Source organism: Strigops habroptila, chromosome Z (assembly GCF_004027225.2).
Source record: "Strigops habroptila isolate Jane chromosome Z, bStrHab1.2.pri, whole genome shotgun sequence".
Classification (NCBI taxonomy): domain Eukaryota; kingdom Metazoa; phylum Chordata; class Aves; order Psittaciformes; family Psittacidae; genus Strigops; species Strigops habroptila.
The window spans coordinates 4,715,512-4,732,254 of NC_044302.2; the positions used below are offsets into that span (position 1 = coordinate 4,715,512).

General features: G+C 41.8%; 1 protein-coding gene and 1 long non-coding RNA gene across 3 annotated transcripts in view; one reads left to right on the forward strand and one right to left on the reverse strand.

Annotated features, from left to right (window-relative positions):
* USP10 (ubiquitin specific peptidase 10) overlaps positions 1–9,879 on the reverse strand; it is a 59,063-nt gene extending 49,184 nt beyond the window's left edge. Inside the window, exon 1 of the mRNA XM_030471256.1 lies at positions 9,732–9,879. Within this exon, the coding sequence (XP_030327116.1) occupies positions 9,732–9,752 (21 nt within the window). The 5' untranslated portion in view covers positions 9,753–9,879. The remainder of the gene's footprint in view (positions 1–9,731) is intronic.
* A 67-nt stretch (positions 9,880–9,946) lies between these two features.
* LOC115601357 lies at positions 9,947–14,859 on the forward strand. Of its 2 annotated transcripts, XR_003989316.1 has the most exons (4): positions 9,947–9,980; positions 10,782–10,972; positions 11,755–12,111; positions 14,506–14,859. It is a non-coding gene; the product is annotated as an uncharacterized LOC115601357 (long non-coding RNA). The 2 variants fall into 2 exon arrangements; XR_003989315.1 differs by lacking the exon at positions 9,947–9,980 and having other exon boundaries at positions 9,997–10,972.
* Positions 14,860–16,743: the final 1,884 nt, after the last annotated feature.

The following is a 16,743-nucleotide window of genomic DNA, read 5'->3' on the forward strand; positions in this document are numbered from 1 at the left end:
CTAAATTTCAGAAGCACTGAATGCTTATGAACCACGCTGAGTGAGATTTAACCTAGGAAGTTTAATATTAATCTAAATGTAGCTCAAAGTCCTATCAGAACCACTTTGGCCACCAAGAGAGGAAATAAAAGACAATGTAAAAGCTAGAGGGGTAGCCACCCTGGCAAGGCACTACACATTTAACAGTAAAACACCAGCTGATCATTAAAAACAAACACCACCTGCTCCTTTCACCAAGGCCACACAGATTTTACTTGGCTTTTTGAATGTGCTGGATTCATATTCCCACCTCCTGTGCTGCCCCAGATTAATCAGCAAGGCAGTTATACTCTGAGAGAAAATGATTCAGATGATTTTTTTTTTTACATATTTTTCTCCGCTGGAGGAAGGAGGTGAAGAACCAGCGTAAAGCAAAAGATGCAAGTAGCCAGGAGCAAGAAAGATTGAGACTTTCCCCTTTGTGAGTTGTGATCTGCCAAAAATGGGTTATAATCTCATAGAGAAACAGCCAAAAATAAACCAGAGAACTCACAAAAAACATAAATGACTGGTAAATGACTCAAGGGAATCACAGAAACAAAACACAACTACGACCAAATAATAAAGTCTTCTATATTTTAAGCACCATGACTGATGAAGTTTGAAAGTAATTTAATGGAGGTTCTTCCTCTATCTTCTCTCTGCAGGAACTCAAGCCCCTTCCTCTACTTCACCACATGACACACGTGCACGCTGAATCTCCCCATCTATATTGTTTTGATCCTCAGTATATACGCAGCCATCCATCTCCTCTACCAGCCTGACGTGTGGCGAGTGGCAGGTGGGAACCTGAGAGGATCTGGCACTGCCCATGAGAGCCACTTTGTATTTTGAAGTGGTATGCAAGTTAAAATGAAAACTGGGACACCACACATATGCCATCTCCTCCTGAGATAGGTTTACAGCTTAAGTATCTGCAACACAACTTTATGTAGATGCTGTTAAAATGAATGCATATATTAATACACTGTTGCAACTAAAACACTGACAGTAAGCATATTGAACACCTGTACTTTTAAATTGCAGCATTAAAAACTGGGTTTGAATATGGCAGTACTTTTGGTAACAACACTGACAATTTTAAGACCTTCTTTATATTTTAGGTAGATGATTTCAAAAGAATAACACTGATAGTGGTGCTACTTCATGTCTTTCCTTACATGAGATCTGATAGAAGTCAGATTTCTTCTGCACATATGAATGAACAGAATGCAAAACAGAGCACTCAAGATCTTTCCCAACACATTTACAATATTGAAGATACTGAAATTCTCTTGCTTGCTGAGGAGGGAAAAGGGACTAAACCAGAGTATATTCTGACATACTATTACTGATAAAGCCCACAACACTATCAGATCAGAGAACACATCTGATGGCCTCTACCCAGGCAGGAGCTGGAGTCACGACTTCCTTGGCCTGCACATCCAGCCATCTACAAATGCGAATGTCGATACATGGCAGCGGAGACAAACATGACGCAGCACTGGCTTTACTCACTGCAAGGACAGAGGCAGAAGCAGCTGCTGTCTGCAGTGTCCCTGCTCACACCCCTTATCTCCATGAGCACGTCTGCAATGCCAGCAGCTTCTTCTATCCTCTCCCTCCTTCATCTACGGAACAAAGGTGTAAGAGCATTTTAAGGGGTCCACATGTGAATACTTGCAAATCACCATCTAATCTGCAACGCTGACAAGGCTCAAGGCTGAGCAACCATGATAAGGCCACACCCTTGTATTTCAGCATGCATATTTGGAATTTATAATACTTTCCACTTTGAAACACCACCAATGTAGGCAGCTTTTGAAAGAACATGTTTCTCATGTGGCTATGCAATGCCTCTTTTGGTTCCAAATCCAAAGAAAAACTCTGGCAAATCGTAAAAAAATTTGGTAAACATGATCAGTGACTCAAGCTACCACTCAAAGTGCCTGTTTTGCAAATATGACATAAAATACAAACTAAACTAAGTTTCAAATCAATGATGTCTGCCATTATCAAATACTGCAACCTCTGGCTACTCAGTAAACACACTGGATGCGCGGGACACTTGGAGTTGACCTTCAAAGATAATAAGCAGTTGCTCACTAATTAAAAGCACTTTGTTCTTTTTTAAGCTGTCATAAAATAAACAAATTTGAAGCACAAACACTTATACAACATTTGGTATGCAAACCAAACAGCCATCAAATCCCTTGGCTCTTAGCTAAGCCCTAAGATTTTTGGCCAGAAAAAAACCTGATGAATTCAAACTATAAAATCATACTACCATAAAAATACTGAACATGCACATGCTACGTAGCTCAGCACACATCCGAGCACTGCTTCTGCAAATGAGGGAGCCCTCTGGCCCACTCCAACTCCTGACCATGATAAACACCATTAACAGCAGCACCACAAAGCAAAGATAAAAAAATGTGCACAACTGCCCTAATGCATCATTCCAGGGGTGAACACTAATGAGAACTCAGAGAAATCTCTATTTTAAGGATGTAATTACATCAAAGCAGAAAACCATAATGGCCTTTATGTGACAATCATTAGTACCAAGTGACATACGAGTCCATTATCTTTATCCTCCCCAACTAAGGAAACTCTGAGTCTTTGGCAACATCTGAAACACCACACGCCAGCATCTGGTATTTAAAGCCAGTTTGACTGGCAGCAACAAGAGTGACCACCCCAATTCACTGCTGTATTTGAACAAAGGTGAAGTTCAAAAGACTGAGAACGCAAACCTGTTGACATGTGCAAACTCAACAGCTCTACTCCTGCTCTGAAAGCTGATTACTCCTCTTTCACACTTTATGATTCTGCTGCACTTCCGCTTTTTGTCCCTTGCAATGCTTTTATGTATCTCATTCTTGATAGCTATGAAAGGATATTAACAGCATAAAACCTTTTTTGGCTGTCTTAAGTTTCGATACAAAGCTTTTGCTATCTGTGACTTGCGGAAGCTTGAGCTTCTTGTTAAAAGTGGCAATAGCCTAATGGTTGTAGCCTTTAACTGACAAGAAGAAAATGTGTATTGGGAATTGCCTAAATGAGTTGTCTCTGACTTTTTTCCAACTTTGTATCAATCAACTACAGTGCTCCACAGGAATTTTCAAACAGTGGCAGCTTTGGTTTTGTATCCCAACGGCAGCAGAGGAACAGCAAGTGAGGTTCGCCATGCCTTACTGACATTAAAACACTATTTCTTACTTTTTAGTAACAGCTAGCTATTATTAGAGATCATATGATTTAATGGATAGGCTGACCTAGTCTGGAACTCAGGAGAACTTGATTTTTCTTCAGCCGTAACTTGTGCTGACAATGACTCCTCTCTGCTTCATTTCCCTCTCCTTTTATCACACTTACATTTAAAATGACAAGACCAACCCATATTACATATAGGTATAGCATCACTTTTAACCAAATACCCTTCTCAGTAGCATGGTCTAAAAATATTACTTGAATGTGATTAATCTAATTGCCTGTTGCTATCATTAAACTAAGCAACTGAACTTATTCCATTTCCCTCTCCATCCATCCTAAAGCCTGCAGCAAGAATCAAAGGGATTATGAGAATCTTGCCTCTACCTTCCCTTTTTTCCTGTCAGAGTCATTTCTTTAACTCCTACCTTGTAAAGAAGATTAGCTTTGAATTCATCTCCCTCTTTAAAACTTACACTCAGCCTGTTCAAACAAGAGATATGCGCAGTAGAACTCTGCTTCACCAGACAACCAGGAGTAAGAATACCTGTGGTTTGATACCACATACAGCATCTGAAGCCTTAATATGTTCACACAATGAAAGTCAGCTCATCTAAAGTCACTCTAGTCACCCAATACCTGGTAATCCCACCTGAATTCTAGGGGTTTTCAATGCTTACAATAGGGGATTTTCAACCAACTTATGTATATTTTTGCAATAAAGGCTAAAGAGCAAATTATATACATGTTCCCACTGAGACAGGCATGCGTATATGGCAAAGCTGTTAAGTACTCACGAAAACACAACCATTACCTTGACACTCTAAAAATTACTCTTGGTAAGACGTTGGTACACTACCTAGAGTAATGCCACTCCAACAAGACAGATCATTCTCACGACAAAAGCCTTCACTTCTTTGCATCAATGATATACAATTTTCTGTATTATAAGTGACACTGGTAAATACATCGCCAGCATGAAACACTCATGGGGAAAATGAGGCAGGAAAACTGTGAATCACTACAGCAGGCTCTAAATGTATGAAAAAACACGCCTGCTGCACTGAGGGAATACAGCACTGAGGGAATACAGCTATTTCTACTGTTGCGTTCAGTTTAGTTCAAACAAAACAAAGATAAGTCTTTCATACACAAAATTCTTTGAAGAAAACCTACTTTCTTACATTGTTTGGTTGTGGTTTTTTTTTTTAATGCATCTTTTCACACAACCTTTATAGAGATATGTTCTTCTTTACAGTTTCTTACAGATAGGGCATTTTTCTCTTCCACCTCAAAGCTGAACCCCAGTCGTGTTGTTTACTTTTTTATCAAAGTAAAAAAGTTACAGAAACCTTACGTGATTTTCCAGTTTGTGTTAACATTACATTCAGTGGAAGCTGATCCATATCCCTTTCTTTCCTACTATAATTCCAATGCAAATATCATACAATGCTTCTTTTAAAACTTCCATACATGGTATGAATCCACATACAACACTATAAGCAGCAAAACTCCCAAAAGCACTCTTGAAAATTTCTTCCAGTTTGTATGGCACTAGCATTTGTGACTATGATGGTATCTCAAGAAGGCCCTTAATTTTATGTTAAACACATGTTTTTCCGTAAGCCTTACACAAACACTTTGTTAGAGCCACTGTGATTTAAGCTACCTCCTGCCTAACTACAGATGAAGAAAAACAGACCTTGTAGTATGCCCCAAAAGATCAACAAACCTTATGCTGTCAAACCGGAGGAAAAGTTCTTATGTGTAGTTAAAATACCAAGAACAACTGCAATTAAATTAGGTATTAGAGAGTCAAGTACAAAATGAAAAAGACTAATGTACTTCAAAGTTTTACTCTATTAGAGCGCTAATGAACACATTAACATAAGCGCTAATGTAACAAAACTCTTTAAAGTGTTTTAAAAAAAATCATCACAGCACCATCACTGGGAATACTTAAAACATAGTCTTAAATGCATATGTTACAATTTCATGAGGTAAAGAGAGGCTTTAGAATCCCAATTTTAAAATATCAGACTATTCCATTATGGACTGTTCACATATATATACACACACACACATACACACACACAAACACACAGTTTTTCCACCATTAAGCATAACCCTTTGTTCCATAATCCCCAGTTGTATGTTTAATGATCACACATAAAACACTTCCATTAAAAAGAAAAACCGCAGTTCTAGCATGTTTAATTCTTTGCAAATGAACATCTACATTGCTGAAATGGCATTAGAGTGACAAATGACTATAATCCAATGGCCCAAGGCCAGCAACTTCTATTACAACAGATTTGGCTGTTTTGTACGACACAGCATGTTGCATGTGTATCACTAAACAGAAATGAGATTGCTTAGTTTACCTATAAACAAAACCCCACTTTATTTTAACAGCTACATGAGTGGAAAAAGCAGTGCGTCTAAGCAACTGCCTACAGAAACTGAATTTATTAATAGGTAAATGGCTGGATCTATTCTAAGAAGTCCCTAAATCAGTCCTATAGTCTAGAATGCACAGAATAAATAGCAGTGATTCACAAAATCTGTGGAGTTTATTCTAGTATTTGCATGCTGCCATATAGTTCCAAATTTAAGTTCTATGTCAGTTTTCTCAGACTTGCTTTTTTTAACCAACCCACATTCACCCACTGTATTCTGCATGGATCCACCATTCACATTTTAGAAAGGCAAATGATACCTTCTGGCTATCTACACTTACAGCTTCAGCTGCAGTCTGAATTCCCAAGACCACAGAAGCCTACAACTACTCACTCCACTGACAAAAGTTTTAGCAAAAGGATGAACCCTTTTTGCTCAGAAGGCCCTTCTGAGCAATGAAAGCAGGACTCAAAAATGAAGGGAGACAAATCCAGCTTCTTCACCCCTTTAAAACACAGAACAGCAACTGAGCAGGGCAGGAAAGAAGCAGCAGCTACAGCAAGATGATGAACTCCAACACCTCTGCCCAAACCCAACACTGGCAGCCCTTGCCCAGGGCCACCCTTCATTTCGTGTTCAGGGTGCCCCCCCTACTTACCAGGGTGTTTCACAAACCTGACAGACAAAATCCACATTGCCCTCTCTCCAAACACTTCTTTCTGCCTGGAAGGACCCTGTAAAGTTAGACACATCCGCACGGATGCAAGCAAGCTAGCACTCAGCCACCAAGAAACTCATGCAGCTGCAGAACCACCTTGGGTTTTTTTAAGATCATTTTTGAGACAGATCGATTTCCTAATGAAGGTCACCCACAAACATCAGGCAATACACTGCAAAGACAGCACAGAAAAAATGCCTACAGAAAAAATGCAGCTTTTTTTTTTTTTCCTTCCAGAAACAGTGTTGGCTTAAGGGAACATCAAACTACACCCTGCCAGGGAGTAACACTCCAAGCGTCCATAAAAGAGGCAGTTTGCAGTGCAGTATTTCAGGGAGTCAGATTGCATGTCATGTTCTGAGTTCCAGTTATTCTGGTTGCCAGGCCAGACACAGGCTTGGGTGAGGATGAGCAGCAGCTTATGAGCTTGTTCTGCTTTTCCTGAACTCAAAACTCGACTGGTTTTTAATTCAGCTGGGTTTGGGGGCAATACAGTACATTTAAAATGGCACTGAGTTAATATGACACCACAGTAATGGTGAAAGAACAAAACAAGCATAAATGATTCATTCTGCTATGGTATCCTTTCTTCTGTTTAACTTGTTTTCACAAGATTTATAAATGATGAGTTTGTATTACTTCTTTCTATGAAAAACAATAGGAAAAGTTACTAAAACAACTGTTTATACAGTTCCTACAGAGCATTACTCTTTCCAAACAAGGAAATAGTTTTTTAAATGTCTTAAAAAAAAAAAAAAAAAAAAAAAAAAAAAATTTTAGATGACCTTGATGATAAACGGTTTCAACCATACCCAATGCTAAATCAGCTCAACATCTGTAGTGTCATAGAAAGCCTGTAGTGATACAGCAAGTTTACTTCTAGTCCATCTTAATAAAAATCTTACAGATTTTGAATATACTCAGAACACACCCAGAAAACTGACAGCAACACTTAAATAACTCATTAAATGATTATGAAATAATGATGTGGAATAGAGAGGTACAAGTGACCAGCAATGTCTAACCTGTGTCACCATATACTCATGCTTGCTGACAAGCTGGCCGTCCAAAATTAATGCGCCTTTGAAAATATACAATATGGTTGTGTTTCACGATTTGTTAGAACGTGTAAAGTGCCTGATGAAGTATTTCTGCCCACTATTACATGAATCCATTAATTGGCAGAATTCTGACTACCCATTTTAGCTGTTCAAAGAATGTAATTTTCTTGAAGACTTTTTTCCCCTTGTGCGACAAAAAAATATAGGTCTCAATTACGGTATGCTCAAATTACAGTCACAAGGGAAAAGTGAGCACTTTTGCTCAGACTCTGCATTATGACACAAACATAATCACCAAATAATGTTATTTATGTTTTCAGAACAGAATTTTATCAAAGCTCTCTAGTTTTTCTACTGATCTGCAACACCACCATCCTAAAATAGAAAGCTGCATCTTTGAACTTGTCTTCAGGCATGCGAGAATCCAAACCGTTGTTACCTTACTTCAGCATTATAGCACTAAACTGCTCTAGAACATACAGTCATCTAAATCCCAGACAGAATTTAAATAAACTGTTTTATTAGTGTACAAAAAAAGAGCACAAAACAATCCAAAACCAATACGACACACAAAAATAGACTGTGTTTAATGACACAAACAAGCATTAACTGGAAGATATCCTACAGATTTGCTTCCAAATGATACATGAACTTAAACACCAATCCTTATGAGACCTAAATATCTCCCTTTACCTATAGATGGGATTGATTTAAGATAGTCTATATGAAAGTTAGTACTAACATGAGTTTACAGTCTAGTTTTAATTACAGCTGTGCAGTGCTGCTTCACCATAAACTAAATCATTAACTGAACTTTTTTGTGTTTCAAGGTACACCACCTTAAGTAAAGCACAGATGCAAAAACTTCCTTAATTCTTCTAAATCCAGAAAAAAAGCTGCGATGTAAAACCCAGTGTCATCCAAACGACCACATGCACTGCTGTCTAGTACTGAGAGTACTGAAGGGAGGGAAGACAGTGAGTAAAACAGCTTCCGAGATGCACGCTGAATTCTTTTGATATATGTGAATTCAAACTAGCATTCATTAGAAAAAGGTGTCCAAAACAAAGTGAGTTTTTTCCACATTGAAAGAAAAATTGAAGGACACAAAACTTTAGAACACCTTAAAATTTAAAAAAAACTCCAGAAACTGCAACTGCCCCCAGAACACTCACATTAACAAAATAACATCCAAACATAAATCAAGCTGGACAAGAAATCTCACGATAGATTTCACCAATGGCAGACTTGTTTGTGGAAAAATCACTGTCAGCGCCACTAGTGCACAACTGTATTAGATGCGTACCTCAACTGCCATTCAGAAAAGCAGAACTCAGAATAAAGCATAACTTTGTTTCAAACACTTACATTTTATGGGAGGCATTTTCTACCGCAAAAGACACGGTTTCTTAACAAAATCATCTTTAACACGATCAAAGCTTTCTAAACTTTATTATTTGCTAAAACCAAAGTCGTATGAAGTCTTGCAAATGGACACCTCGGTGCACCACATGCACGGCCCGACATTTCTACTTTAAAGCTTTTTAGGATTTGAAATCTTACAGGAAAGAAATAGTGAAGTCATCCCACTCGACCACTTGCTCTAAGAACACACTAGATTACACCAGAAATCGAACTTTTAACTCCCAGTGAAAAACTACCATGACCGCAGCTTTTCTTCTTTTACTCCGTGCACACATCTTCTGGCTGCTTTAGCTAGTGGGAGACTGGGAAAGTGCACACGCATCCCCATATGCACAGCGATCTTGCAACGCTCAGCCCTTTGCACCCCAATGCATTGAGGTTTATTAAGTGTTTGGGCGGGCGGTGGGGGGGGGGGGATTAGCCTACAAATCTCCTTATCCCCTTCTCATTTTAGAATCGTTTCTATCTCTTCCCCCCTCCAAAAAGGAATAAGCACAAGCTATCGACTCTCTCCCCTCACATCCTCTCCCTGCACTGGCTCAGATGGGGGCACAGCACCGGCTTCACCCCGCGAAAGCTCCGCACGCCGCCTCCGCCCCTCCGCTCCTTCCCCCCGCCGAGGCGCGGTGACACCGGCGCGGCAAGGGGGCGAGCCCCAGCACGCTGGTTTCCCCCACCGGCGGGGCCGGCAGCCCGGGAGGCCGCCGTCCCGGCGGGCAGCGAGGCGGCTCCACCGCCCTGAGGAGATTCAATGAAGCTGCAGAATCACCCTGGGCCTAGTCCCGGCCACCACGCTCCCCCCCTCGGCGAGCCGCGCCACGGGGCCCGGCCGCCCCTCGCGGCCCCTTAGGGAGCCCCGCGACACCCTGGGCCGGCAGCGCGGGCACGGGCGGTACCTGCGCGCCGTTGACCGCCATGGCGGCCCGCGTCCGTGGGGAGCTCGGCGTCTCCCGTGCGCCTCACGCTGCTGCCCCCGCCGCCGCCATCTTCTCTCTCGCACGCACCAGCCGGGCGGGCAGGCGGCGCGCACTGCGCCTGCGCACTGAGGGGCGGAGCCGGACCGGGAGAGCCTCTGCGCCTGTGTGCGGGCCGGGCGGCCTTGGCGGGCGGGGGCTGCGCAGGCGCGGTGGCGGCGCGGCTCTGAGGTAGGGGCCCGGCGGCGGGGAGCGGGTCCGTCCCTCAGCGGGGCCGCCCAGAGGCGGGAGGATGGGCGAGGCGGCCCAAACCGCTTCGCTTTCAACCCCCAGGCGCCGGCTGGGGCGGGGGAGCTGCCGTGAGGCGAGCCGGCGGCGGGAGCCTGGCCTCGCATCGGCGTTGGCTTCGGCCGGCCCTGTGGTACTGCAGTGAGGTAGAGCGGTGCAGGAGAAACGCAGCTGGAAAACTGCACGTAGCCAGGCTGCCCCAGAGGAATTAATGCAGAGTTCACCTCAAAATGTTGTTAAAAGCCGCACGGCGGTGGTTGCGCCGGCAGGTAACAGTGCCCGTGTGAGGCAGAGGGAAGCTGTCCCACGTCTGACCCAAATGACGAGAGTGGGAACGGGTTCAGTGTTTATATCTGGGAAAAAAATCCCTCAAGTGACTAAGCCAATCTCATGATTTTGAGGGGACTGACTCATAACCGAATACTGAAACCCCCAGGCGAAAATCCATTACATTAATTGCTAATTTACTCCGCTTTTTTTTCTCCTTAAACTACCAAATTCTGCAACAGTCTCGTTCAGTTGGGAAGTGGTGGAGAAAGCTTAGCATTACCGTGAAAGGTGGAGAGAAGAAAGGGGAATAAATAACTTTCGTTGGCTGCTCAGAGGGGAGGTTCACTGGCAGTGGGAAGAAGATTCGTCCACCGCCCTCCGATAAGGACGTTTCCCTCTCGTTTTACTAAGTGCAACACTTCATGTGTGCTCATGACAGCAAATGATTTTCTGTATCGGCCTCTGTCCTTTAAGCAGGCACACCCTGCTGCCGCTCCCTTCGGTTCCTAGCAAGTGCTGCTCTTCTGTCCCAACGCAGAGAACGCTCAGTGAAAACGGCTGTTGAATAGGAAAGCAGAGAAACAAAAAAGGGAGACAAATGAAATTTGCATACAGCATTTCAAAGGTCTAAAATCGCCTCTCCCCTCGGGAGACTCATTTACAAGGTAAATCATGGAGTGAAAACCCGTATGTAGCTCATCTGCTTGAAGGCAAAATTCCCTTCTGCCCTCAGCGCTGCCTAAGTATACCGGCTGTTTTTGCTGGAAAAAGCCCCTTCAAATGGCTGAAAATACAAATGAGGGTAGGGCCTCCCACCTGAAAGCTGGTTAGTTCAAATAACAATACTGTTAAATGCTGTAGCTGATGACGAAAACTGGCATGGGCAGAAAGTCACTGTTTCATAGTTCAGCAACATTTAAAATGCCTTCAAATGTTATCCAGTCTTAATACAGTTTCATTGTAAAGTCTGTTATTTTACCACAATATTTTGTGATAATGCAAGTTTTGTAAGTTTTATTGTAATAGGATGCTTTGCAGAAACTTACCTGCGGGGAGGTTTGCACCTCAGTTCTCCTTTATCATTCATTTTTGCTGTTTTGATGGTCTGTTATTGCATTACCACTTACTGCAGTGCCCAAATCAGTTTTCTTTACATCTATCCTTTGTGCCAGTGGCCATGAACTACAGCTCATAAACAACATGCTGTATTTCTGACTTCAAAAAAATGCTGTATTCTTTCAGTGTATCCATGCTCTTAAGATTCATGGAGTAAAGCAATGTTCTTAACAACTTAGTACTGACTTAATTACTTTGTGAATTGATCAACAACAAATGTGGTCCATGGCTGTGGAAATAAAGGGTTGTCTGATGTTAGCTAGTGAGCTGAATAAACTACTCCCAGGTTAGCTGCTTCCCAGTAACTGCTGTAATTGTTCTTATCCCACAGGAAATGCAAAGTGCTTGGGAATGGCTCAGCCTTCCATATCAAACTCCTCATGATTTCACTGTGCTTATGACACCTGTGCTCATGACAGCGCCCAGGAGACGAAGGATTTATACCTGCGACTTTTCTGAAGCAACCAGGACCCACACATCCATTCTTTCAGGGTGGAGGAGAGTATCTTCCTGGAGTGTTGCAAGAACTGGTTGATCACTATGGGAGGTGTCCTGCTGTCCATGTAAAGGTTCCTCCCAGTGCCAAGAACTTTAGAAGCTCTGAAGACTTTTTCTTCAAAGATGCAGAACTTTTGTCCCAACAGTTTCTAGGCACAAGAAGGGCTATGCTGCTTCTCGAGTTGTTCAGGTAATGGGATTCAATGGGGAAAAAAAGAAAACAGCACTGTACTGTATTTTGGGGAATCAAGACACAGAAAGCCAAGGTGGCTGCTGTGTAGACAAAACCCAGAAACGTTATTTAAAGCACCAAGAGTCTAAGGGGCCATTGTGGTGCCAACCTCAAGCCCATAATGGCACAAAAACAGTGTTGGGGAGGGAGCTTTTTTTCCTCTGTCCTCACTGCTGCCTACCATAAGTACTTACAGGCAGCAGCCAGCTTCCCTGCTTGGTTTGCCAGGAGGGGTGTTTGCTGATGGATCTGTTGGCTGCTTGTATTTCAGGTTTTCCATTTAAAATGAACTTGCTCTAGGCCAGCATCCCCAAAGGTGCTGTTGCTGTACCCTGCCAAGCAGAGCTGCCACAGAGCTCCTCCAGCAGGAGGTCCAAGACGTGCTGTGAGCTTTGCTGGAGGGAGGTAGATCGAGCTGTTTTCACTGTGGTCATGCGGGCCCAAAGGCTGTTTGTTACATGATGTGGTGCCTGTCAAGAAGGAACAGAAGTCACTGCTGTAGGAAGTCCCTTTTGCTGCTCACGATTGTAACAACACATTTTTACAACCCTGATAAAGTGCTTCTCCTTCCTTTGGAGAACTTGCTTAGGTCCTGCTTGTTGAACCTTTGTTTTTTTTTGGACATGTGCTATGGCTGGATAGTCACTCCTGAGGTGTGACTCCCAGAGCACTGAAACAAGATTGCAGAATAAGTTTTAACTTGCTGTGGCTGGAATTGCAGAGGACAGAAGCTGGTGGGCACAATGAGCAGAGTAGCACAGGACACCAATAGCAAATGTTTCATGCCAAAAACGTATTAATGCAAACCTGACTTCAAACTATGTGTTCCTAAATTTGCTGGGAAATTGTAACAAATACATTTAATTTGTCAATGTAAGGAACTTCAACGCAGACCAGCCCAAATTAACCTGAAACAAATTTGAAGTCTGGGCAAGCCTTTAGTAGATCATGTGGAGGCTTGGCTCAGTACGTATGTTCTGTGTTTCTATTATCTATGCAGACCTCATGGCTGAATTATTTGTGACTTACTCATCCTTATCTTCAACGTGAGCCTTCTCTCCTCTCATGCAATCGTCTGGTTTAGGGCTGCAGTGTCAAAAGAACTCGCAAGTCTCTGTCTCACTTTCCTTTTATGTTCTGCCACCAAACCCACCAGGATAAAAACAAAGGCACATATTTTCCCAAAGCCACTCTGAGTTCCAAAAAAAGCCTATGTGATGCTAAAAAATGCATGTGGGATCAATAAACTCACTGCTGGGCTGTCTGTCTCTCACTGAATCATGGAGTTATCAGAAAGGAGAAGAAAATTGTGAGTAGCCGGAGCCAATTCGTTCTCAGACTCACAGCACAGAGAAAGGATATCTCCATCTGGACTGGGTATGCATTGGTCCTGACCCGGTGCCTGTATGACTCAAAGCCATAAGGCCATAAAGCGGTAATTAGCTTCTCACTCATTATTACATTCATGAGAACTGAAATATGACAAGAAGCCAAAATAAAATCTAAAATCTATAAATATAAAAAATACAAAGCTTGTCACACCAGCTTTTTTTTTGGGGGGGGGGTTTCCCCTAGAAACTTCCAACCAGTCAGAGCTTCATTAAGACATATCAACAAGGTAAGGAATCACAATTAGAATTTGGACTTTTTTCCTACAAGTTAAATTGTTTCTTAGAAAGATTACTGAAGGTTAAATATTTCTTTAAATTCACTGGACATGAGATGCTTTTTTTCCTGCCACTTTGAAAATACTGAATCCTAAACAGCACATGGAAAATCACCAGTATTTGGAGGAAAGCAGTCTCCTTATGGAGAAAGAAAAGAGACGCTCAGGCACATTTATCTCAATTTAACAAAAATATTTCCAGCTTCTTTCTCAAGCCTTCAGAACAACTTCATCTCTCACGTCAGTGATTTTTCCTTAGGGTATCTCGAGGGATTTATGTTATCTAACGGTGGTGTTACAGGCAGCAGCTCCTTGACAAGCTGATGCCAAGATACAGGCATGGAAGTGTGGGAAGAGAAAACCTAAGGTTTTTGGTAGCTGCTTTGTGTCAGGTAAAATGAGCTTTCCTCACAATTTGGCAATAGGAGCCTTTCTCAAAGGAGGTAGAGCAGTAGTTATTTCTCCCCAGGGCAAAAAGAAAGATCTGTGCTTGCTGGCGAGAAGTAAAATGTTTTATAGAGCTTGCAGATGAAGGCAGGTGCAGGAGCCAGGGTGATTCCGTAGAAGCATAGACAAGGAGAATATGCCTTCTCTCTACTCATTTTAACTACTCACCCAGGGAGCTGTTCAGACCTCAAAAATCATAGAAATCCACTTGTGTCATATGTATTCTTTCATTTCTGCAGAATTCCAGCACACTGATTGAACAGAGCAGTTCAGCACTTGGGAGCTCCAGTTATTTTCAAGCATCATGTGCTGTCTCCTAACACTTCCTGAGCGATGATAAGCCATGTCTGGGTTCACAACATCCAAAATCCATCCTGCCAGACTGTGCTTTTGGCAATGCTTAACTGCTGTGGCTCTCAGAGGTACAAATGGTAATAACTTCATTTAATAGTGGAGAAATGCTTATGGCAACAAGAGGTATGATACCGCAGCGGCCTCTGGTAATGTGAGAGATGTCCCATACTCACTTCTAGCCTCTGTTTTCAAAGGGATGATAAATGGACTGGGAAAAATAAAGCTTGCTTTGGTGAGTACTGAGGTTCTATTCTGCCTCTGCAATTAAGTTTAATCTTACGAAGTCCTGACGTGTTTATCTACTCCCCATTAAGTGCTGTATTTGAAACCACTATATAAACTGGATCAGGTCTTTTCTCACAGCTGCAAAAGATGTGAAAAGTAGTTTCTGGCTGCCTGGTTTGGAGCACAGTGCAGAAAAGGTGGATTAGCCAAAGAAGTTAATTTTCTACTTCACATTGTTACATTTAGCTTTTGCCTTTTAAAATGTTTCCACTATTATCAATGCCACTTCAAAATAATTACAAAATTACTTCTCCAGTTTCTCAAAAAGGAAAACCTCCATTAAATCAACACACAAGTCAGATAGTGACGAATACAATAGTCTAAACTGAATTTATTGTTTCCAGACATTAGTGCAATACATAAACACATTAAAAGGGGAGGATATAGGAACAAGCAACCCATTAACAGAAACATTGAAATTTATGTTCTATACACATGAAAATACCAAAAAAAGTTTACTTGTCAGTCAACATAGCAAAGGATTTCAGATTATAAAATAAACTCAAACAACTCATTAATGAGTTTGTCGTAACCAAAATTATTTTTTTTTTTGGTTGGTTTTAAATTTATTTCTAGGATAAAAAAGAATAACCATTACCTCATGCAGTGTACAAAGGCTTTAAAGTAAATCCATTAATGCAAATGAAAGACTAACTTCAGAGGCCTTTTTTTTTTTTTTTAAACACCAAAAAATCCTTAAGGAGTTTCACAAAACTAATTTCAATTAGTTTTCTTAAACCCTTTCTTAGCACTGAAGAAGAAACCTGTAACTTCCTTGCACTCCAGAAACTTACTCAGAAATACCTTTCAATACAAATACATTCTTTTAACGTATCTAAGAGTTCTTTAATTTACAAGAGCTTCAAATGTGATTAAGTGCAAAAATGTTTTCTTAGTGTTTTCCAATTATTCAGGTGAATAGTTAAAAAATAATAATTAAAAAAGGAGGGTAGCAGGATATCAGCTGTATGTACACCACATGCAAATAAAGAAGGCAAATCTGAAATACATAGTTACAGTGCACCAGGGAGATGTGAAAGAAGGACCGGGGAAGAAAACCAGCAACAATCAACAGTTCCCCAGCAGGACTTTAAACCAAAGCCCCTACATGCCACGCAGATCACCACTAGCTGAAAATAAAGCGTGTTTATCAGCATGTCTGGCAAGCTGGGCTATGGGGAAGGGCCTTTACAATAGTCACAATTACAGCCGACTGCCCGACAATGCTGAGAATGTAAATGCTGCTCCAACAGCTGCACTGCATCCCGAGCAACCACACAAAGACCAACAGAGTCATCAAACGATGAGCTCCTGATGGCAACAGCGGGGCCACAATTACAGAGCAGTAGCTTCTACAGTAAATAACAGAATATATGGCAAACAAGAGACTGAGTTAGCAAAATGCGGTATAAAAAGGTATAAAAGTTGCTTTTAAAAACTTCCTATAAAGTTCTTCTGTTGGGAAGGAGGAATATTTAGTTTGTGGCATTATTACAATAACTGAAGTGTTTGTATCAGATTGCTGGTGATTGACTTCTTGTGAATCAGAGATGCATTTGTGAAATGCCCCAGGGTGAATGCCTGAAAGCTGGCCAGACAGTTGGGGAATTTTAGTATCTGCGGCAGAATCAGCTGTGTTTGTAGAGGATGGACTAACACTTGGGTTGGAAATCTCTTTGCTTGGTATGCAGAGGATACTGTGACACAGAGGGTCTCGCAGACGATAGTCAGTTCAGTCGCACTGTCTGGACCCCAAACACAGGCCCGAGTATATTTTGGGTTTCCGCCTTTTGAACCTGTCTCACTGGAGAAGGTGTCTGGTTGCACAACTGGTGAGC